This window comes from Cydia pomonella, chromosome 5 (genome assembly GCF_033807575.1).
Source record: "Cydia pomonella isolate Wapato2018A chromosome 5, ilCydPomo1, whole genome shotgun sequence".
Classification (NCBI taxonomy): Eukaryota; Metazoa; Arthropoda; class Insecta; order Lepidoptera; family Tortricidae; genus Cydia; species Cydia pomonella.
In genome coordinates, this window is record NC_084707.1 from 1,182,632 (window position 1) to 1,207,335 (window position 24,704).

General features: G+C 36.5%; 3 protein-coding genes across 5 annotated transcripts; 1 reads left to right on the top strand and 2 right to left on the bottom strand.

The window, feature by feature from the left end:
- Nucleotides 1–271: 271 nt before the first annotated feature.
- On the bottom strand, nt 272–10,909 carry LOC133518362 (protein toll-like). Of its 3 annotated transcripts, XM_061852038.1 has the most exons (3): nt 10,866–10,909; nt 9,243–9,411; nt 272–1,572 (listed from the first exon to the last, which is right to left on the bottom strand). In XM_061852038.1, the coding sequence occupies exons 2-3, from the start codon at nt 9,388–9,390 to the stop codon at nt 692–694; spliced, it is 1,029 nt and encodes a 342-aa protein (XP_061708022.1). In that variant the 5' UTR covers nt 9,391–9,411; nt 10,866–10,909; the 3' UTR covers nt 272–691. The 3 variants fall into 3 exon arrangements, with proteins under 3 accessions (XP_061708022.1, XP_061708020.1, XP_061708021.1); XM_061852036.1 differs by lacking the exons at nt 9,243–9,411; nt 10,866–10,909 and adding an exon at nt 2,370–3,093; XM_061852037.1 differs by lacking the exons at nt 9,243–9,411; nt 10,866–10,909 and adding an exon at nt 2,170–2,348.
- Nucleotides 10,910–12,893: 1,984 nt separating this feature from the next.
- LOC133518363 (uncharacterized) lies at nt 12,894–16,354 on the top strand. The gene is made up of 3 exons (XM_061852039.1): nt 12,894–13,062; nt 14,685–14,785; nt 15,686–16,354. Exons 1-3 carry the CDS (start codon nt 12,894–12,896, stop codon nt 15,917–15,919), a joined length of 504 nt encoding a protein of 167 aa, XP_061708023.1. The 3' UTR covers nt 15,920–16,354.
- A 2,020-nt stretch (nt 16,355–18,374) lies between these two features.
- Nucleotides 18,375–23,942, bottom strand: LOC133518364 (uncharacterized). Its single transcript, XM_061852040.1, has 3 exons — nt 23,790–23,942; nt 19,960–20,060; nt 18,375–18,831 (listed from the first exon to the last, which is right to left on the bottom strand). Exons 1-3 carry the CDS (start codon nt 23,902–23,904, stop codon nt 18,622–18,624), a joined length of 426 nt encoding a protein of 141 aa, XP_061708024.1. The 5' UTR covers nt 23,905–23,942; the 3' UTR covers nt 18,375–18,621.
- Between the last annotated feature and the right edge of the window lie 762 nt (nt 23,943–24,704).

The window sequence follows — 24,704 nt, forward strand, 5'->3', positions numbered from 1 at the left end:
CGTCATATCCTCACTCGTCACTCGGCCACCACCGCTTTTTAAATATGAATTAATCATGCACAAACTATCTGATTGCAAAATATGCTTATTTTATAGTTAAGTAAAATAATACATATGTAAAAATCGACATGAAACAAATCAAGATAAATTATCTAATTACTTTTCAAGGAACAATTTCAAACTCTATAAGCTGCTTATGGGACATATTCAACCTATGAATTTTATAATTATCAACCACAGAGAAATGATCGTTATGATAGAAAAACACCTCTAAGAAATTTGTATAGCTTTATTTCAAATTAGTAGGTAAGTAACGAGTCTTAAGATCACAATTAAACAAGTCTACTTTTTCCATTTAAAATCAAAATTACTTACAAAGTGTCAAGTTATCATACCTATAACAATGGAATATTTCATACTTGAAAACAAAACAGGGGAAAATCTGTCTCGTTTTCATTAAAAAAAAACTTTTTATTTTTTTCTTGGCTTTTTTGAACTTGGCATTAATGAACATATTACGTTTGTGATTCCTCTGCATTACGATTTCTTGTTATTTTTAACCTCTGTAGCACGAAATTATCTTAAACGAACCGAAACTTCGTTTAGGCCGTGGTTTCTAAGTCGTTAACAAATCATGAAGTATAATACAGGAAGATAACATGATTCGGCGTTTCCCTTGAACCTCGTGCTATCAAGATTGCACTGTAATTTCTATGCAATCAAAGTCCTCTAAATTAATTAATTCTTGGGATATCAACCAAAAGGAATAGCGGTCATTTCCACATGCATACACATATTTAAGGGAAACCGGGAGGTTTGCAGAAAGGGTCTTTAAATGATTGTCACTAACGTCGAGATACTCCAAGCTTCTGGTATGTTTCAGCAGACCCTCAGGCATGGTTTCCAAGCTATTGTGACTGAGGTCAAGGTACAGCAGCTCAGTGGTATCCACTAGAAGATCCCCAGGTATTTCTATTAGATTCCGCAATTGTGTCAACTTCAAACTTTTCAGCGCACTGCATCCTACTAGCCAATGATCTGGGAGTACAGACAGCGTCCCATCTATCAAAGCTAGATGCTCTAAGTTTGTGCAGTTGCCAAATAACCTGCCCATCATATAAACTTCTATAAAGGTAGCGTTGCGTAACTGAGGCATTGCAGCTAGTCCAGCATCAGGAGCGTGAAGAACCAGCTCCTCAATACTTGAAGCGTTTAGCTTTTCTGCATTTAGCAAATATGGCTCTCGTAACTCTAGTCGTTTCAAGTTAGGAAATTCTTCTAAATTCATTACTTCTTCGAGACCAGTATCGACTAATGTCAAGCTTGTAATATTGTGTATACTTATAAACTGTTCAATGGTCATTGGAATTCTTCTCAAAGTTAAATGTTCCAAGAAAATTTTAGGCAAATCGGCGGCAGCATCAGTTAGCCAGTTCTTACTTGTAGCTTCATTTTTCATTTTTTCAAGATAATTCGTCGAAAACCATTGGCTGTTTTGGGGTCGTGTCGCGCTTGAACTGATAGTGAGGGTTTTGACGTACTTGCTGTTAATATTTAGGTCCATAAAGAGATCTGCGGAAGAGAGTATTATTCAGCTGTCAATTATTTTTTAATATTAGGGTAGAGCGAGTGTTTTGGATTACACGGGTTACGGGAAGATTAAGACGAGCATTTAACTTAAATTTTAACGCAATGTTACTACCTATGTTAGAGTTAAAACTATGTGTCTTAGGTAAATTCTATGAACCATCAGTTCTTCTATTGGGCTCAAATTTGGTAGGATTAGGTATGAAAGACCGGTGACATTGCAATCCAGCTGACCTGATAATACTCACCGAAAGCGGCATCGGAATGAACGGAAAAAACGCTACCTCATTGAGTTTGAATTTGATATAAAAAACCTATATCATGATTGTTGCAAGAAATGTGTAGTCTGTGATAAAATTAGGTGAATAAGTTATAAGAAAAAAACACATGGAGATATCGATTCGTTACATACGCGTGTAAGAGGAATCTTGCAGTCAACCTCAACTTCGTAGGCAACGTAAGGCATATTGAACCGTGGCGCGAGATAGTTGGTTGGATTGAAGCCTCCGCATGACCAGCGTAAGGTCTAGTTGCTCGTCACTACGGACATGCGCGACTGGAAATAGTGGCGACATTACATACCACTGTAAGAAGAGTCCAAAGCAATATTGCAGTCAACCAGCTCAACTTCGTAGGCGACGTAAGGCAAGTAAGGCATATTGAACCGTGGCGCGAGGTAGACGGTTGGGTTGAGGCCTCCGCATGACCAGCGTGCGGCGTAGTCGCCGGATCTCGTCACTACGAACATATGGGCGAGTGGAAATAGTGGCGACATTACATACCACTGTAAGAAGAGTCCAAAGCAATGTTGCAGTCAACCAGCTCAACTTCGTAGGCGACGTAAGGCAAGTAAGGCATATTGAACCGTGGCGCGAGGTAGCCGGTTGGGTTGAGGCCTCCGCATGACCAGCGTACGGCGTAGTCGCCGGATCTCGTCGCTACGAACATATGGGCGAGTGGAAATAGTGGCGACATTACATACCACTGTAAGAAGAGTCCAAAGCAATATTGCAGTCAACCAGCTCAACTTCGTAGGCGACGTAAGGCAAGTAAGGCATATTGAATCGTGGCGCGAGGTAGCCGGTTGGGTTGAGGCCTCCGCATGACCAGCGTGCGGCGTAGTTGCCGGATCTCGTCGCTACGAACATATGAGCGAGTGGAAATAGTGGCGACATTACATACCACTGTAAGAAGAGTCCAAAGCAATGTTGCAGTCAACCAGCTCAACTTCGTAGGCGACGTAAGGCAAGTAAGGCATATTGAATCTTGGCGCGTGGTAGCTAGTTGGGTTGAGGCCTCCGCATAACCAGCGTACGGCGTAGTCGCCGGATCTCGTCGCTACGGACATGTGCACGCCTGAAAAATGTGGCTACTGTTCTTATGTGGAACATGTTATTGTTTTAAGTAGTTACTTTCAAAACGTAATGAAATAGCATGTTTAATAATTTGACTACATTGTTAAATAAAATCCCCCCTGGATCGTACCTGGCTCAAAGATCCCCATTATTCCCGCTGCGTTTCCTCGCTGAACCGCAATGGAGACGTGTTGAACCAGATACGACCCAGAGCGAGGATCGCAGCCCCTCTCTCGCAGGCAACACCCTAACTCCTTGAAAAAGGAGCAAGCCTCTGAACCCCAAGGCCCCGCTGTCTCAATAGCCACCGGCACAAAGTCATAAGCTGATTCCAACGCAGAGTACTTTGCGTGCTTAGACTTTGCCGCGGACTCCGCTGCTGAGCCAGCACAAAAGTTTCAAAATAAGTCACGTTCTGAAAACGTTACTTTCAATATAGGAGAGGAAGTTACTTTCTGAGGATATCAGATTCTGAGAAATACACTTTCTAAATGTGCAACGTTTATCTTCAAAAGAATGTTACTTAGGTACTCTGGTTAAAAATCAGAATTTGTTATAGAGTCGATTAATCCAAGCAAATCGATTATAGAATGGAGTAGCCTTACCACGACTGCTTAAAGGGGCCCACTGGTTAACAGTCTGCGGGACGATATCGGCCTGTCAGTTAGAATATAAAGTTGACAGTTCCGAACAACTAACAGCCCGTTACCGTCCGGCGTACGGAAGGTAGATGCAAGGAACAAAATCTCCATATACCAAAAAGTGTCCGACAAAAAACCATAAATAGGTGGCGTTACAATATCTAGAATACTTGAGAAAAAAATCTAATCATAGACAGCGCACTTCACTTCGTCAAAAACACCTAGGTTCTTAGTTACTCTAGCGCTACTCCGGAGAGTGTTTTATCAACGCGAGTCACCTGCTTTACCGACAGCGCCGCGTTCCTTAATGCTTGTTCAGACTAACTACGTTAGTAATTTAGTCAAGTAGCGAGTATTTTAGTTGCTAAACGTCCCAGATCACCAAACCAATGCGAAAAATAAAAAAAATCGCAATGAGTGGCGATAAGATTTTAAGTCGACACGAGTTGCGAATTACCTATTCGCAAATGTATCGTACAGTCAGCGTCAAATACTTCGTAGCAGTCAAAGTGGCCAAATAGTTCGGTACACCATACTAAATATATGGTGTACCGAACTATTTGGCTACTTTGACAGCTACAAAGTATTTGACGCTGACTGTACAACGTTTTACAATAGATATGGCCCTTTAAATTTGCGACATAGTTACGTAATGTGCTAATTATCGCACTATCACTATCAGTATTTTTATTTACTATGCGTCTGCTGTAAAATAAAATTAAAGGTACTATAGGCGCTAATAGGGTCTAATAGTAATACTCATACCTATAACATTTTTTATAAAAACAAACACATTTGAAAAAGTAGTCGATAAAACAGTTAAACATCGATAGATTATTAACATGTTGTAACATGACATCACTATTTTTGTTCGCACATAGACAATTTACGCACACACTTAAATTTCATTTTTGGTCACACTTTTGAAGTTTGACAGACGTTCTATACTATCCTATTTATATGTTTGCAACAGTTCTACCATAAGAGATTTCACTCCTTTTAATTCCACACTCCATAGTTAGGCGGACCCCTTTAGCTGTGGAGTGTGGAATAAAAGGAGTCAAATCTCTTATGGTAGAACTGTTGCAAAAGTGTCCAGCTGTCAGCTATAAATAATAGTTCCAAATCTCTCCAGAGAAGCGCTAGAGAGTAGCTAAGAACCTAGGCGGTATTGATGCAGTGAAGTGCGCTGTCTATGATTTATTTTTCAAGTATACAAGGTATTGTAGCACCACCTATTTAAGGTTTTTTGATGACACTTTTTGGTATATGGAGATTCCATTCCTTACCTCCACCTTCCATACCTTTAGCAGTGTCAAAATGACAATTCGCTAACGTCTGCCTAACTTACTTTTTTACATGTCGCTCGCACTAATATGCGAATACGAGCGAAATGCATAGAAAGTAAGTTACCTATAGGTAGCGAATATGTCTGTGTCTAACTGGTGGTAGGCATATAGTTCATGGCGGCTCCCGTACCAATTCCTTGAGCAAATCTGCCGTCCTATCTCTAAAACCGCTCAAAGCTGCATAATACCAGTTTTCATTTGGACAAATATTCTAAAAGAGAAAAGAATTCTCTATCGACTGATCTTGGAATCATATTTTTATCTGTTGTAGTTACGGAGATACAGACTCGACCTAACACGCTAACTGCATTATAATTTGATACTTCTCAATACTATAAAATCGCAAACCTACATTATTCTTCTATAAGTAATATAAAAGCGCTTAGCCAGTTTTTTACTTTAATTAATCTTTTACGTTATACATAGCTAAAACACATTTACTTGGAAAAACTATTAATATGTTTTATCAAGTACATTTTTTTTTATTAAATACTACACAAAAAAACAGTTACTATGCTTAAACATGGCTAACGTTCTTTAACCGTTTGTGTAAAAGACTTTTATTGCGATTCATGTAACAAATACATCACTAAAACCTATTTAGTGTACTTAACGGGTAATTATGTTTGAGAAAAAGAATAATAATACAACAGTTAAACACGGCCAACCAACAATGCCACGCTAAAACCCCGCTAAGTGTAAAACATATTCCCTTGAATTTTATTTCGTAAGGCAGACAGTTTAACAATGCGCCGTGCGCTGTAAGTTGTCTTTTTTATTCGGTGACTGATGGATGCATGCTTATATATAAAAAAACCGGAAACCGAAAGTAAGTGCTACGATTTACATACAAAAATGGAGAACGATAAATCAATGATAATTCACGTCGGTAGTGGATTTCTACGCAGCGAGAACATGGTCACTACGAAGACATGATCTAATTTAAAAAGCAACTACATACTTAATAGAGAGTTGCTGGAATTGCTCAAACATATTGAGTTGGTCTTCCAAAGGTCTAAGTAGCAAGTGTCAGCATAAACTAATATAGTTAGGAAGAGGGATTGAGCTAATGCAATCTTAGTGGCGTAATGTTTCGAACTCTGCGGAGTGATGCTTTTATATCAAAAAAATTCCTTCTAAACTCGCTCATCTGTATCCATGATAGAGAAACAGCGAGATTTAAGAGACCTGGGGAGAGTAGGAAATCTAAATAGGTACCGTTAAAAATAATGGCAGGTAGAGTACTAAAATCAGTCCTGGCAGAACACTTTGACCTAGGTACCTATCACTATAACTTCAGTGGATTTACCTTGAGACCGTAACGTGAAAGTCCAAATCAAAATGCTTTCTAAATTAGTGTTCATGTTCATGGTTCAGATAGTCTATGGTAGATGAGTAAAAGAGCCTTGACAGTATGTTTAAATTGGTAGAAGACGGAAATATAACGTGTTAGAGTATATAAAGTAAGGAAATGAACCAGGAGACAACACGCTGCCCCGTCCTGTGCAGGCACAATAAAGATTAAAAGCAATCCACCTCTGTTGACGCCCTACTTAATAACTATGAAACTAGTTCACTGTCACAGGAGATACATTAAGAGAATGCAATATGCCTACTAAGATGTCGAAGTCACCCGTGTTGAAAGCATTACCGAAATCCAAGAATGATAACACCGTGATATACCATATCTGCAGTATTTTTACAAGAACGATAATTATACTGTGCCGAGTAGGGTAACCGGGTTAATATGGGTTCGTGAGCGCATGTCTGTTCAAAACGGTAATCTGTTTATATACAAAAGACACTCAAGAACTTTAGAGAGGAAACAAAGAAATGGAAATAAATAGAGCGGTAGTTTGAGAAGGAGAAGGAATTGGACTTTCTAACGGCATCTTACCAAAGCGACGGGAAAATATAAGAAAAATAGAGCTATCGAGTATATATATGATGATATGATCAATAAGGTCAATTAGAGGGAGGATCATGTTTTGGCTCGCATCGTCTTTTCCAACGGCCTTAGACGAGACGAACATTTAAAAAAGTTAAGTAGATACATTAGAGGGGAAGTTTAGATTTTGCTACTTAACGAGAAAAAGAAGAAAAGAAGTGCAGATTAATGGAGTCGAAATAAAAAAAGGTATTAATTGAGCTTTGTAATAGTTACTAACTCCAAGTAACTTAAGAAACTACCACACTATAGCGGGACCCCAAATTCAACGGAATTATGAAAGTGAAGCCTCTGATCATCTCCGCATATTGTACTACAGCCATTCCATAATAATGATTAATGATTAATGCTTTATTTTTATGCGAAGGGTGTTAAAGGCTGATTTTGGCTGCCCTATATAAAAACCTACTAGGTAAGGTGGGTAACTAATTATTGGAAATTCGTTTTTTATCTTATTTGTATCCATCTCGTAAGTACTCACCCGATTACAGAGACACCTGCTCCAAAATCGGCACAATTATTATGATTACTACAGATTTCTATGCCTCTAAACCTAGTAAGTAGCATGTTAACTTACCTTTTACCGTAGTAAAACTCAGGAAGTCACAAATTCCGTATAAAAAACTAGTAGGGATCTGAGAAATGATAGGTTTTAGTGTAGTCAAATGACTAAATAGCCTTACTAGGTTTTTGAACTGGCAATCAAAGCGCGGGGGGCGCATTTTCAAAAGTGGGCTTCATTAGACACTGGGCCTTACATGGATCAGGCATCTTACAATGGTTAGTAATCTACTTCTTCACGTACATTTTTTTATATAAAATTTAACACATTTTTGAAACTGACACAATTTGCGTTTTTAAAATTTTAAAAAGTTGACGACTGATTTGTCAGTATTTTTTAAGTTTATGGTTTTATTTTTGCATGCGAATAAATACATAATATATACGATACAGATGTGATTTAACATATTGAATTTCTCTTAAAACTTTGTAGTATAATGTAGGTTAACATGATTTTGTTAATGCAATAAACCTTTTTTTGTGAATATTTCCAAGACTTAAACCTAGTGAGCATTACTAGTTCGTCATTTAACGGGGTTTTAGTATAGGAATCCATACAAATTACTTCAATATGTTTAGTCATTACATAGCTAAAAAACGGTTACAGTCCAATAACGTGTTTATTACAAATGTTTTCTAGGTAATATTATTAACAGATAAAATACTATAAAATTGTTCAGTACCTTTGCGGTTATTAAGCTATGTTTTGTTTATTACACAATTCACAATTACGATACTATAAACACGTAAATTGACTTGGCCGTTATTTAGTTATTTTTTATATGTTATTCAATTCTAAAGAACGGTTAAGGTATACTTAACGGTGTTTTAGGAGTAATATCGTACATATTTTAGTAATTATTTGCAACACTAAAACACAAAATTGTGATTTTCTAATTAATAATATAATATTTGAGGAAATGGTTTTCAAACAAAGTAAGGATAAATTTAGTTTTAATTTTTGCACAAAAGAAATCCGGAAGAAATGTACACATTTTCTAGAGATATGGGTTTGAACGTTTTTTGCCCATATCTCAAAACTATAATTTGTGGGTTAGATAGGTTTTAGTGATAGGACGGCAGAAATATAAACAATCTCACATAACTCTTATATTTGCTTACAATTTATATGATCCTAGGTTCGAATCCCGGAAAGGGCATGTATTTGTGTGATGAGCACAGATATTTGTTCCTGAGTCATGGGTGTTTTCTATGTATTTAAGTATTTGTATATTATACATATCGTTGTCTGAGTACCCTACCCACAACACAAGCCTTCTTGAGCTTATTATTTATTTATATGTAATGTAATGTGTGACATCTTAGGTAGTTAAATAAAAGTCAACAAACAATTTGTACATTTTCGGGTAGTTATAACGTTTATTGGTTAACCAACCAGATACAAAACCGCCTGGATATGTCACTGAACGACCTGACTTTAACCTACATAATTTGATCATGTAATGTTTTCATCTACCCTCAACTGGCTTAAAGACATGTTTGAGGGTAGATACAGAGTATACTTAAAACAACGCAAATCAAAATATTAATAAAATAATTCGATTAGTTCCCTAGTCCCTCCGGCCTCCGACCGATCGGGCGCCCCAGGTACCGCTGGTGTGATATCGTGGAGGCGGACCTGCGTCGGCTGAATGCCAATTCATGGCAGGAAACCGCGCTGGATCGGGACAGGTGGCGTTCTCTCGTTTCGGAGGCCAAGATTCTTTTTGGATCGCTGAGCCAAAGCAGTTAGTTAGTTAGTTCCCTAGTTGGTTTCACGCTATTGCAAAAATTGTCTTGCCTTCGATGAGATACTCCTTGAAGAGCCAGCCGTCATCGGTGTATCTGGAGTCACGAGAAATGCACGAAGTAGTGGTAGGGTAGGTACACTCCGGCATACGCTCGGCGCGTGCGCAACCAAGCGCGCACAACAGAGCTAGCGCCTTCATTCTTCGGCGATACTATTAAAACTAAAAATTCAAAATAATCATAAGTCTTCTTCCTAGCGTTCGCCTCATGGGAGTCTGGGGTCCGCTTGGCAACTAATGCCAAAAATTTATGTAGGCACTAGTTTTCACAAAAGCAACTGCCATCTGACCTCTGACTGACCGAAACTAGTCCTTATTGGGTAATTGAAGCACAATGCTACAATATTTAATTCAATTCAATTCGATATTTTTATTTCGAATAATTCAATCCATAGTTGTGTAAAAACATAACAACATAGCACAGCAAAACTTTTATAAATATATGTGATATATAACAATATGTAGGTATATGATACCGTAAGATAATGAACTCAATGGCCTATTTCTGATTTAAGCTAGTTATAGTATCCCCTGTATATACCCATTATGTAAATAACTATTAACAAAAAAATTAAACCGTTAGTTTGCAATCTAACGCGGGTAAGGTTAGTTTGTAATCTTCCTACTGGCAATTCATTATTTAAGTACTTACTCAGGGCATAGGTTCTGTCAAAAAGGTTTTGACTGATAAAAAAGCTATAGGTACAGTCAACTGCAAAAATATGTATCGAATAAATCGTCTCATAAATATGGTACTACGCTCTTATTACACTGGAATAAGATGCTATAGGACATATTTTTGAGTAAGATGTGTACACCCATATTTTTACACTTGACTGTACAATCCCGTAGTATTAATATACATGGGTTGAAGGCTTATTAAATTCTGAATTACTAACTATATAATTTAATGTAATTTGCTGTCTCAGTTTTGCATAATTCTATGTTATATTCAAAAAATGTAAAAAAAAAACATGCAAAAACTACTCGACCTGTTCCAGGTGATTTTGATCCCTATTTATTTATTTTTTACATATTTGAATCTTACATAAAACAAAATCTGGACCTTTTATCTTTCTTAAAATATTATATTAATAATATAATATAATATAATATTATATTATTATTGTATTATATTCATGTGTATTGATATTGCCAAAATTGCAACTGTACGTATTTTACCAAACCTATTTATTGAATTGCAGTCAAAAATTAGCTTAAAACTAAAAAGTACCATTAGTTTGAAAGTTTGAATTAGCTGAAGTACAGGCTTGTCGGAGAACTAAATGCTGGTGATAAAATAACGTTCTAATAATGTAGGTTCATACAAATAAACAATTGTACCTGTTTTATTAATGTGACTCTGATTTTTATTTGCGTCTACCGAAAATCCCAAAGTAAAGAAGTAGTAAATATAGACGCGATGTAAATTTTAAACTAATTATATTAGGTTTTTGATTAGTATGGAACAAACTTTCAAGTCATGGCAAACTTTTTTTTATTAAAAGCTTTGTATTTCATTTTATCAGTCAAAACCTTTGTGACAGAACTTATGGCCTATCTAAGTACGGCTCGGTGCAATTTAATTTTAAAAGTAACAGTTGCTTAATACGTACCAATTATTATGTATCCAATACACGGCAGTTTATAACGTTATCCCTATGAATACTGTTATTAAACGCGCTGACATCCATCGAATATTATTTTCCTTCCCTGTAGCTTATCTGCTAACCCAATGTTTGATTATCCAGTTGTTATTATCGTCATGACATCATAGGTCATACCTACTTATTTCACTAAAAATAAAATAAATAAATATTATAGGACATTATTACACAAATTGACTAAGTCCCACAGTAAGCTCAATAAGGCTTGTGTTGAGGGTACTTAGACAACGATATAGTTAGTTAGTTAGTGTTAGTGCTTCTGCCATTTTCCGCAAATCGACAACCATTGTGCCTATTTTGCGTGAAACGAGGTAGCGCTACTCTAACCACCCCAGCTCCTCCACGAAGCCTAGCAAAGTTTTCAGGTTGCTAATTGCCTCTCCTAGTGTGCACGGAGTCCCTAGGTATTTGTTCCTGTATACTTCTACCTGTTTGCAGTCTAGGAGAATATGTTTTGTTGTAAATATATTATATAGACAACGATATATATAATATATTTATAAATACTTAAATACATAGAAAACACCCATGACTCAGGAACAAATATCCATGCTCATCACACGAATAAATGCCCTTACCAGAATTTGAACCCGGGACCATCAGCTTCATAGGCAGGGTTGATTGATGATTTTTAAATATAGTCTGTCAAGCAAATTTGTCAGTAGAAAAAGGCGCAAATTAAATAAAATTTTCTAAATTCAAATTTTCTATGGGACTATAACCTTTCGCGCCTACTGTTACTTAACGCTTTTAATTAACGCTTTATTCTACTGACGGAAATGGCTTCAGATCATAAAATTACTAAGGGTTAGTTGTACCAAACCGTTTGTCACCGTTAAAACGTTTACTAATTTTCTGTGTACTTAGAAAACTTCATACTTCACGGCTGTGTAGTTAACTTCATACTTCACGAATGTTTAGAAAACTTCATACTTCACGGCTGTGTAGTTAACTTCATACTTCACGAATGTTTAGAAAACTTCATACTTCACTGCTGTTTGACGTTAAGAGGATAGGGGACGATCAATTCTCCATATAAACGTTGTGCTCATCCTCCCTGGATGTTGACATTATGGAAAATATTTTTACACAATTTAATGTTTTATTTAATGTTTTGACGACCAGTTTGGCCTAGTGGGTAGTGACCCTGCCTACGAAGCCAATGGTTCCGGGTTCAAATCCTGGTAAGGGCATTTATTCGTGTGATGAGCATGGATATTTGTTCCTGAGTCATGGGTGTTTTCTATGTATTTAAGTATTTATAAATATTTATATATTATATATATCGTTGTCTAAGTACCCTCAACACAAGCCTTATTGAGCTTACTGTGGGACTTAGTCAATTTGTGTAATAATGTCCCATAATATTTATTTAATATTTATTTTATTTATTTATTTAATGTATTTCTATCATAACTATGCCGGACAAATATATATATATTTTTTTTTACTTTTTTATAACAGTTAGAAGCTTTTAAAAATTTGTACTTCCTAGCGCGATACACTTGATAATACACCATGACTATTAATGTAGGGTCTGTGTTATTTGGCTGCGGTTTTCTGTAAGGTGGAGGTACTTCCCCAGTTGGGCTCTGCTCTAGATGTATAATGACATCCGCTGTTCTGTGCCCTACCACACTAAGCGATATAACATTCACAGTGCCCATGCCTCTTTTCTGGACGTAGTTTAAGGACGTACCCGAGACGTAGTTTAAGGATATACCATATGTTTATTTTATTTTTATTATTTGTTACAGCGGCAAAAACACATGCTTCGATTTAATTTAAATCTTTTACCTATTATAGTTCTTGAATTACAGACCACTGACAAACAGAAAAACAGCGGCTGCTTAGTAATAGCATTTGTCACTTCGTTACGTATATCAATCATTATTATTTATAGTCTTAAAGACGAATCGTTTAATCTATTATAGAATTTAATCTGCCTAAACGATTGGCTACCCTACACGCTATATAATGGTGTCGGTGTTGCTAGCTCGTCATTCCGCCGTCGCCGCCGCCGCCATGTCGCTGTCGCCGCTCGTCCGCTTGCTGCTTGCGTTCGCCGCGTTGCTCGCCGCGGCAAATGCTAAAATCACTCTCATTGATATAGGATTGGGAGCAAAATGCGTCAAATTTATTATGGGTAAGGTGGTCTAATTTAGACAATGTATATATTGTATTTAGACAGTGACCCTGCCTATGAAACTGGGTTTCTTCCAGTTTCATAGGCAGGGTGAGTGATGCCGTTATGTTTTTGAGGTAACTTTTTCGGATTGTGGAGGTGTAAGATTGATATATATGTAATCGGGAGTTAAGTTTATAGTATAAGTTATATTTGAATGAAGCGATTGTTCACTACCAATCGTAAAAAGAAACTCATACACCCTGCCTATGAAACTGGAGGACACCCAGTTTCATAGGCAGGGTGAATGATGCCGTTATGTTGTTGAGGTAACTTTTTCGGATTGTGGAGGTGTAAGATTGACATATATGTAATCGGGAGTTAAGTTTATAGTATAAGTTATATTTAAATGAACCGATTGTTCACTACCAATCGTAAAAAGAAACTTAAATTGGACGTCACTAGGGTCAATAGTTATTTGTTTTACAAGGGGGGCAAATTAACCACTCGTGCTAATATGGATACCCGAGCAAGCGAAGGATTCCAAAATTGAACCACGAGCGTAGAGAGAGGTTAGAAAAATTTAATCTTGAGCATTGCGAGGGTTTAAAGGTATGAGGGTTACACCAATTTTGCTCCCAAGTGGTGGTGTGGTGAAAAATAAATTATGTATTTCTTTCAACCTGCTTCATAGATAAATAATGACTTTTTTCAGAGAACAGAACCTTTAGCCCGATTTAAAAATATGTTATGGTTTTGAAACGACCTTAACGATCATCTTCCTGATTAGCGCGCATCTCACGCATGACTTTGACTTCATTTTGCATGCACAATCGGCGTGAGCGATCTCCAAGGTCGTATCAAAGATAGTTTGGGTAAATTGCAAAAAAAATACATAGTTAAGATCCGTATTAGTCTGAAGTTAATTGATTCCATTGTGGTTCGACATTATGGGGCCTTGTATTTATTGTATGTATTATAAATATATCCGATTAGTCTAATTATAAATTGGAAGTGCCTCTTTAACTTTGCTCAACCCATTATCATCAAGATGTCTTCTCTTTCTCTTCCCCAATCCAAGTGAACGAGTCTGTACAACACTCTCTTTAGCTTTCCCTTATCCCTACCACCTTCTAACTAAATTATTGCCAGGTAAGCCATGAAACATTACCAATAACTCTGACATTAATTCAGGTATTTTAGGAATGTTGCCAACGTAAACTTCATATTTGCTTACACTATTTAATATTATTATTAAAAAATCATGGCATATGAATGAAATACAATAAATACTTACAATTCAATACAATTTAAATACTTCATTTTGGTAACACAATGGATCAAATAATAATTACCACCACAATAAGCTATAAGATGTACCGTACTTACTTATTAATTAACTAGGCAATAAGCTAATCCATCTGTATTTAAGGGAGTTCCCTCTGCCAACAAACTGTCTTACAGTTTGGCAGAAAAAAACAAAATTGTAAAATCAGGGTTTTTTTTTATCAGAATAAATGATTTTTTTTTTGTTTTTACTTAACTAAATACTAATTAAAGTGCCTTAACTATACTTAACAAGACCGGAATCGAGCTCCTTATTTGCGTATGTATCTAATAATATGTGTGTATACTATTTACAGAGATTCCGTCAAGAGCTGTGTCTTACCAACCTTCGAACCATGGTCCTAGATTTACGATGAAGTCTCACGGGCACAGTCAACCGCTGACATTAATTCCCAACGTAAGTGCACAATTTTATTACCACCTACACAATACAACCTTGAGAGAATGGACGAAGATTGGAACGTAAAAAGAGCGTACCTGGGTCGCCTAGCAGGAGGTCGTCCTATCGGACGACCTAGGTATCGCTGGAGCGACATGGTGGAGGCGGATCTGCGCGAGCTTCGAGTCGACAATTGGCGAGAGGTCGCACAGGACCGAGAAAAGTGGCGCTGTCTTGTGTCGGAGGCCAAGTCTCATTTTGGGTCGCTGAGCCAACGGAGTAAGTAAGTACACAATACAGCAATGATATGGGACCATTTTCCATAACATTTCCATTCAAGGAGCACTTTCTGTTTTAGTTACTAAATGGTTTTACACACGGGTACATAGAACAGGATACGACTGTCACATTTTTGCTTCAAAAAATTTGCCCTCGTAACCGAGCAAAATAGTAAATGGTCGTCATATCAACTACTCAATCACTTTACCGTGTCAATTATCAATGGTTTTCACATCGGCTCTGCCTTCTTACATTCAACACAATACCACCGCATTATTTATTTCTGTCCAACTTATGCTTTATAGGTATTCATCTTCAGCACATCTTAAATGCTTCTATTTTTTTCTGTATCTGTGTGTGTGTTAATTGAAACTTTTGATATCATAAGCATACTCCAGCCTGTGGCTGTCATGCATCTAAAGACCTTGTTTGCAAAATTTCACTTACCCCTGTCGTTCTACAATGTACTATATACATGCATATATGACATTGACTGTGAAGGTCGTGAAGTTTTTGGAAGTTTAGCTTGTAAATATGTCGATGAACTCAACCGTATACTCCAATTGGCCTCAATAGGTATCCAGATGTACGCAAATTTAGATGCATCGTTATTAACACGATTACATTGATTACATACAGAAATGTGCTGCGTACAACGAAGAGATAGCCAGGCAGACGGTGGAGGTATGCAACGAATACCCCACCCCTTACGGACCCCAACCCTTACCACCGACAGTCCAGGCCCTCGCTGACAACGTGCTGTCTCCCGTGTTCGCGTCCTGCGGCGACGACACTGAGTGTGGACCTCTGGTTTGGAAAATCCAGCAGGATTGCAGAATCCCTGTTAGACCACTCATCTCAAGTCTCTACTAATAGATGGCGCTTTAAAGGCAACTCTGTTCCACACGGTTATGTTTTTATTTGTCTTCTTTAAGTATTTTCTTTTTTTGAGTTTTTATTCTTTTTGCAGTTTCGCAGTGCCTTGGTAGGCAGTAATATTGCGCTACAGTAACAATTTAATGGGGACACGGCCGCGGTTTGATTGTGACTACGTTTATGACGTCTATGATGACGTTCATGTAAATTAATAATATCTACTTCCTTCCTAAAGTTACTTCTAGCGGCCTATAATTTTGCGAGAAAAAATAAGCCAACGTTTTGTGAGATCTAGTGTGTATATTTACTTATTATATGTGTGGTCTGTGCCCAGTTAAAATCTGAAGTCCAGTGAGACTAATTCCCAAAATCTTAATATTATATTAAATCATAATTTCTTACTTTTTTTTAATAATAAAAGTGTAAGTTAAATTTTGTCGTTTTATTAACTAAATAAGCCCGAGCCATGAGATGACATTCATGACTCGCGGTAAATGTTTTATTTTTTAGAAGAGTTAGAAGCGTTTTAAAAATTGTATGAAACCTGTTTTTCGCTCCTAACTCTTATAATAATTATGAAATCGAAAAAAACAAACAGTCGGGCATAGCTATAATTAAAATACATCAAATTGTGTAAAAATATTTTCAATAATGTTACATCCAGAGAGGAAAATGGGGAATACGTTTGTATGGAAAACCCGGCTTCGAAGCGGTCTTCCCCATTCGTCTTAAGTTGGTACAAACACTTTAGAGAGTTTAAAAGGTCTCAATAAGTTAACTTTTTAGGGTTCTGTACCCAAAGGGTAAAACGATACCCTATTACTAAGACTCCGCTGTACGTCCGTCTGTCCGTCTGTCACGAGGCTGTATCTCATGAACCGTGATAGCTGGGTACATTTATTTCCACGTATTAGTCAATAAAATCACACATTTTAACAAATAAATCCAGTGACATATGATTTTTCTGAATCGGACCATTTCGTCAAACAAACGCGTGGCAATTAGAATATGCATTCTACATTGACGGTTTAGCATCGAAAACTATCTGTAGTGTGCTAAGCAACGGCGCAATGCATTAAACCGCTAACGATATTCACAATAGCATTATTGTTTCTTAGTACGACCGCCAACCGCTCCGCGCCGCGAAATAGAGTGGCGTTCGTGCATAATTGATGTTTGAGCGTTATCGATAAAAATATCTGGATATAGTGTGTATGTAAGTAATTAATTTTCATGTAAAATTTTAGTATTATTTTGTAGCACCTGATGTAGTATACCTATTAATTTTAATTAAAAATCAAGTAGGGACGTCAAAGAAAAAACTGTTTTAATTACAATTATTTATTAAGTTATAATTTATACCTGTAATTATATTTTAGTCAGGTACTTAGCAACGATTCGAATAACTACGCTAGGTATAATCAACAATGTTCATGCTTGCAAAATTATAATGTAACATAATTTGCTTTCGCAGTTCTCTCTATGTAATATTCGGATTCTGGTGACGACATATTATTATTATGCTACAATAAAGTAGGTTCATTAAAAAATACAATTGTTACTATTTTATTAATGCAACCCTGATTTTTACTTCCTTTTGTGAAGTACAATCAAGTCGAGTGCTCGCGTCTAACGACAATCCCAAACAGTAAAGCAAATCGTTACTAAAATAAAAGCCAATTGGTCTATAAAATAATAATGTGCGATTAAATAGATATAATGAGTTGACATGTAAAATAACTATATTTTATCAATAAAGTTTTGATTGATTGATTGATTGTTTAATAAATACATATATTACGTTAGCATAAAACAAGCTTTCGAATCATGTACACAATTTTTTATTAAAAGCGTTGTAAAAAAAACAGTAAAAACCTTTGTTATAGAACTTATGGATCGACTAATATACCTTACTCGTACCTAAAAAAATCTTAGCTCGCAAATAAGGTCAAATATTAAAAGGAATATAAATTAAGTAAATGGCAATTATTACTTAAAAGAAAACGTTTTCACGTCAAAACAATAAGGTAATGTTCAGAACATATGAAATATCGATAGCTGTTTTAACTTTATCGCTTGTCCCCCTCTATTGTCACCGCTCTCGTCTCTTACTCCGCGCGGTTTGTCGAATCACAGCGCGTGAGTTGGTTGTCTGGCCACGCCCTCAATGATGTGGTGGGGAACAGTTGGAGACAACGAGACTTATTGAAATTATGCTTCGTTATAAATCTCCTTCTTCTTATATCTTAATGCTATACCTAAATATTGTATTGACTTGTAAAAGAGCCCTTAGGGCCTAATTGCAGAATATTTTATTAAATTTTTATTTTTGAATTTTGAAAAATAGGCTCGGGTCTCTGGTTTCAAAAGCATGATGTCTGCGTCAGTCTTTAAGCATAGATCGCGGAATGGACGGTGAGACCAAACGTCTTCATAATTAAAACGATAAAACGATAAATATAATGATATATTCAAGGAAAAAGATACACAATAATACACGATTATTTTAAAAGAAAACAGAGAAACCATTCATGACTCATTTCTCAAAACCTGATGGTGTATTCGCATCTGTCCCCACCGGGTACAGATGGAAATAGGCGCTACATATAAATCATTCCCATCTGTACCTGCATCTTGTACGGCGGTGGTCACGTGAGGCGGGCACAGATGGGAATACACCAACCTGGTTACTAATCTCTTTAGATGGCCGGTTTTCTGCACTCCTGGTCGATTTTAAAGTAGAGCGGTCCACACTCAGTGTTTTTATAACAGCCTGCGTACACGGGCGACACCACCTCGTCACCAACCGCGAACGCTAGAGGTGGGATCAGCGGGAGCGAAGGGTGGACGTAATCATTGCACACTTCTACTGTTTCCCTCGCAATCTCTTCGTTGAAGTCTGCGCAGTACTGCTCAATGCAACCAACAAACATAATTTTGTGTGAAACACGTAAGGCTATAATGTATCTATCAAATATACAATAGGCCTAGCATTTATGTAAAAGGTTGCTTCACAAGCTGTGAGGCTGAAGGTCTGTTTTTTGCAATTGATATAGGTACATTATTTTGTGAAGCAATATAAAATACTTGAACAAAAATAAGTCGCCTACACGAAGTTATCTACAAGGCTCTGAAAAACGCCGGTCTTTTTGAAAATATAACCATAATTTAGGACCCATTTATGATTAGAAAATGTTCGTTCATAGTCTACGGACGTTATTGGGGCATATTAAATCGTTGACATTGGTATAAGGAAGTCTGTCGAATGGGTTATGTTTTCAAAATGACGGGCGTTTTTCTGTGCCTTGGTTTTCTACTCAGAGAAACATCACCGAAGTACCGGACGACGGTAATTTATGCCTGCTAATAATATATAAATGAGTGAAGTAGGTATACTTTTTAAGTAAATGATAGGTGTTTAAAGATACATGCTTTTTGACGTGACAACGTCTTATAATTCGATGGAGTCGGCTGCACGCACGAAAAAACATGACTCATGCGGCGTTACCTCGCTCCGAGGCGTTCCATTTAAGGCTTGAAGTGCAAGCGAGAGCGCGCAACGAGCGACAAAGAGGCACAATCGGCCTCCGCGTTCGGCAGCAATTGTATTCATGCGTACAAATAAATGTAACTTGATCAATTCAATTGTGATTTCCATTTACCTCCTTCTCTATATCCATACAAAATATCTACCAAACAAATAAAATAAAAATTTTCTTTTGAAAAATGAAACCATTCCATCAGCATTTTCTTATGACGTTGTCACGTTCAACTATCGTCAATAAACCGACTTTACAGACAACCGTTTTTATTAGAATTTATTAATTAAGATTAAAGTCATTAAACCAAACAATAATCGGATGATCAGCGCTGGAAGTAGCCAGCAACATGCTGAGATGAGACAATTTCGTGACACTTTCTTCTCACTATGTTCTCTTTTATGTATGTCTATTGACTGTTTGTGTATTTACGAATAAATTCTATTCTATTTAATATATATGTCATGTCAATCATGTAATCAATGTGTACAAACTTACATTTGGGATTGTTTTCAGTGGCGTGCTAGTGTCGTAAGACATCATCGTAAACTTAGGGCGTGCTTGGGGAGTCTTGTACGGGACCGGCCTGGGAGGAATATCTGCAAAAAAAGAAGTTTACACGATAAAAATAGGTTTGTTGAGTTTAGTCATTTTTTCTACTCGCGGAGTTCTGAATTATAGCCGATGGTCCTGGGTTCGTATCCCGGTAAAGGCATTTTTTTAAATGAAATGAAGACCTTTATTTCAGGCAACTAGAGGCCCATAGATAAATACCTTAAAACTAACATACATATTATAACAATATATTTTTAAACTAAACACAAGTCACATTATTAAAAAAAAATTAAAATTAAAATTCATTTATTTCAGACTATTGACAATCCATAATTTATAAAGTTAATTAATTATGGTTGCGATGCATTACGCAACAACGCAGTGTCAGGGAGCCGACCTCGGAACCACCGAAATGTGACAAACCCACACCCTTCGGCCAAAACTCCTCCTTGTTGGTCGCTAGATTTGTGTGATGAGCACAGATATTTGTTCCTGAGTCATGGATGTTTTCTATGTATTTAAGTATTAGTACTTATATTATACATATCGTTGTCTAAGTACCCACAACACAAGCCTTCATGGCTTATCGTGGGATTTAGTCAATTTGTGTAAGAATTACCCTATAATATTTGTTTATTTATAAAATATTACTTCTCACATTGCGATAGGTATTTGCCAAAGGATGCCCAGTATAAAGTTAGACACATTTTACCCAATAACTAACTCGTTGTGAAACTTTATACTCAATTTCCTCACAACCCAGTAATAAAATGTCTACGTGTCAACCATTTCCTCATTTGTCATACAAGCTCTGCGCAAAAATAGATACTTTAAAAGCCATTAAATAAATTAAAAAACATTATTAAAACGGCATTTTTTACGGTAAATACGCCAACCTTGGACCAGTGTATGAATTTGTTCCGGTTGCTGTCGAAACGGCTGGGCCATGGTGCACAGAGGCCAAGAAACTGGTTAGGAAGATTGGGCGTCAGTTAAAGGAACAGAGGCTGCGACCCTCGGGCTGGCTCTTATCTAGCCCAACAAAATATCTTTGACTATTCATCGTGGCAACGCAGCTGGCATATTTGGGACGTTTAGGCCAGGCACGGGCTGTTCGGGGCTGAAATGTTAGATTTTTTTTCTTTTTGTATTTTTCGATGAAGACTATTGTGGATATTATTTTTGTGTGTAGCAACCTAGCAACTATTACTAAGCCTGCGTTGTGGATTGATATTGTATTAATTTGCATTATTTGTGTAGGCACACAAATAATGCTTTAAAAATTAGGCAAAATGATTTATTTATTTAAATTTTATTGCACAATATATATATATATAACAATTTACAAATGGCGGACTTAATGCCAAATGGCATTCTCTACCAGTCAACCATAAGGCCAAACAGAGATACTTTCAATTAGTGCAGAGAGGGAGAAAAAAATAATGAAATTAAAAGAAAAGCAAACTAATATAAGGTAAGTGAGGCATATAAGGCCCACCTTAATTTATCAATCCATCAATCAATATTTTTATTTGTTAAACAAAGGTCCATAGGTCTTTCAATTTATTATTAGTATCACTATATCTTACCAGCATTTTGGTAAGTTTAAAAATAAATTCCATGCTTAAATCTTACCTTACTTTACACACTAACCCCTTTATTCATAAAACTACGGATTTAGTTAAATTATGTTTTATCCCTTTCTTACAAATACACAAGTCAAATGGACAGATAAGGACAAACGATTCATAGCTAATTCAAGCCAGTAACGCATTTATGAATAAGGTCATAAATATTTTTTTAATATTGCATTAATTTAAATTAAAGTAGTCTCTTTTATATTCGTCAATGGAGTTATACGCTTTCATTTTATAAGAATGTAAACAGACGTTTATAAAAAAGTCTAATGTTGTCTGTATTTAAAATACTATTGGCTAAAAATTAAAAAAAATGGAAACCATTCCAAAAACACTTTGAGATAATAATGCCGTTTTAAATTAGATGGTATTGCTAATCTTCCCTGTAGACGTACACTATTAAAGCTTTGGAATTTATTTATATTTCGCTTAACATACAATACATACAATTTTATAAATCTATAGGCATGGGAAAGTCAGTACACGTAGTCTAATGAAATGTTCTTTACAAGAGCCAGCTGGTGGGATACGGCGCGAATGCATTTTTTCTGACTTTGAAATACCATCTTACGATAAGAACAATTTCCCCAAAACTACTAGGATAATAAACATGAAATATTTTTATTTTTTTTAATAATCTGGATATTATGTTAAACGCAATCAACATAGGTTTCTCATTTGATTAAGTTTCTTCATATACCAAAATAGTTAAAATATTACGGCACTCTTGAAAAATAGACGTTTTATCAAAGTACTATTTTCGGCCTTATTGAACACTAGCAGAATATTAAGGCCCAAAAAAAAAAAATATTTTTTTGGATAAATAACATATTTTGATTGTTTTTAACTTTAGAGTTATACAAATAACAATATTTGGTATCTTCAAAACAGGAGGATATTTTTAATTAGTGAAAATAATTCGCTTTAGGCCTTACGATCCTAAAGATATAAGAAAGATGTTTCACACATTTCATTTTTTTTTAGTAAGCACTCGAAAATAATAGGCTAAAACTTCATTTTTACAGCTCTTTTGACACAAATTAAAAAAAAAAACGCATTTATTTTTCACGCAACGTAAATTTTCTGGGATTTATTGAACTCTCAAAGAATCACACAACACTTTTACTTTTTTAAATTAACAATAATCAAATCAGCCTTGTTAAGAGATCGAAAAAAACTCAAAATTCATAATCATCCTTGCCTTATCCCATATACTTGGGGTCGGCGCATCTAACACTCTGGCGCCATTCTTGGCGGTCTTTTGTCATATCCGGCGTCAAGCCTTGCGTCAGTAGGTCTTTTTTAATGGTCTAAGCCCAGTTTGTCAGCGGTCGGCCTCTTCCCCTTGTGACCCCAGCACCTTCGGTGGTTACACTCTTTGTAATATGGTCATTTCTATGGCGTTAAACATGTCCAAACCATCACAATCTGCCTTCGCTCATTTTGTTCCGAATGTCCAAAATATCTTTAAAAACTCAAATTATCTTAAAATATTTTTGAGATATCCAGGAGCAAAAGGCTCAAATAAGAATGAATGCAGAACATAAAGGATTCGAAACGACCTATGACGACGTATGGAAAGCCAATTGAGCTGCCGACGGTAAAAGGAAATACGATCATAATTACGAAGTCGGAATATAATCTAATGCAATAATTGAGGAGATGGTCTATTTCATTAGGTGATTCTTGTGTGACATTTGTGGTACAGTCACGTCTGAAAATATCGGTACGAAAAATGTGCCAAAAATATGTATACACTACCTTAATATAATGGAAATAAAGTCGTGTAGGTATACGTTTTGACACTTTCTTCTTATAGATATTTTCAGACGTGTCTGTACACACATCACTTATTAAATTTATAGAGAGTTCTAAGTATTCCTGTGACTTTCCGACTTATATCCGACAGCTGACCAAACCAGGAAACGGTAGACTCTAAGACTAATCCAAGATTCTTAAGCGGACTGCTCACCGGAATTACAGTATCCTCAAAAAGGATCGTAGCAACAGATACTGAACTAAACCTAGACAGTTGCCGCTGGCTACCTAAAATTGTGGTTTGGCATTTAGCTGGATTCACACAAATTCCAAAGCTAGCCACTCGGCAATGATCTGATATTAAGGAGACTACTTTACCTATAATGAATTTTACGCAACGTCCACCCACTCCTAGATCGACTTTCGTGACTTTAGCATTTGAGGCGGCAAAGAACGCGGCAAGCGTGAGCAGCGAGCGGGCGAGCGGCGACATGGCGGAGGCGGCGGCGGCGGCGAGAATGGCGCACCGTTAACGCCGACGCCGTTATATAGCGTATCGCAGAATAATAGGTATGGGTAGCGAATCGCTTACAAAGATTAAATTTTATAATTAAACTAAATTTAATTTAATGAATAAAAATATAAAATACGGAAGCACGTGACGGAAGCTACTCAACACCTCGAAGATGTAGGTAGCACGGCTACGGCTACAATGTAAAAAAATCTGTTTTTTTTTAACCCAGCTTATTAATAAACTAATGATTATCAAAAAATATATATGTAGAATTTAAATTTTCGACGCCATTGAATAAAAAAATGTGGATATTCAAGATGGTTGATATTTTTATACTTTTGACAACGGATTTATGTCTAAGGGCCTTTCAGATCCTCATAATTACATCAATTTTCATTACGGTAGGAACAAAAATTAATAAGTTCAAGATGGCGGCCATTTTTTACAATTTTGACTTCGAATTCATATGTCAAATTAAATAAAATCCCATTCAAAGGTTGAGTAGCAAAATAATCGAGATCATATTGATTAATGTCTAGGCCATGCTCTCCTGCAGCTTGGCCTTGCATGGAAATGCTCCTTGATCGGACGGTTGGGCCTTCGGCCGTTTGTCCGATTCCAAGCTCTGATCTCTCGTAGCCGTAGCTCGACCTTTGGCCTCACACGGAAGCCCTTCGGTCCTTCGTGGAGATCCGTCTTAGGCCTTGCATTTTAAACACTTGGCCACTTTTGTCTGTAACTCGGCCTTAGGCCACGCATAAATGCGCTGCGGGAAAGTT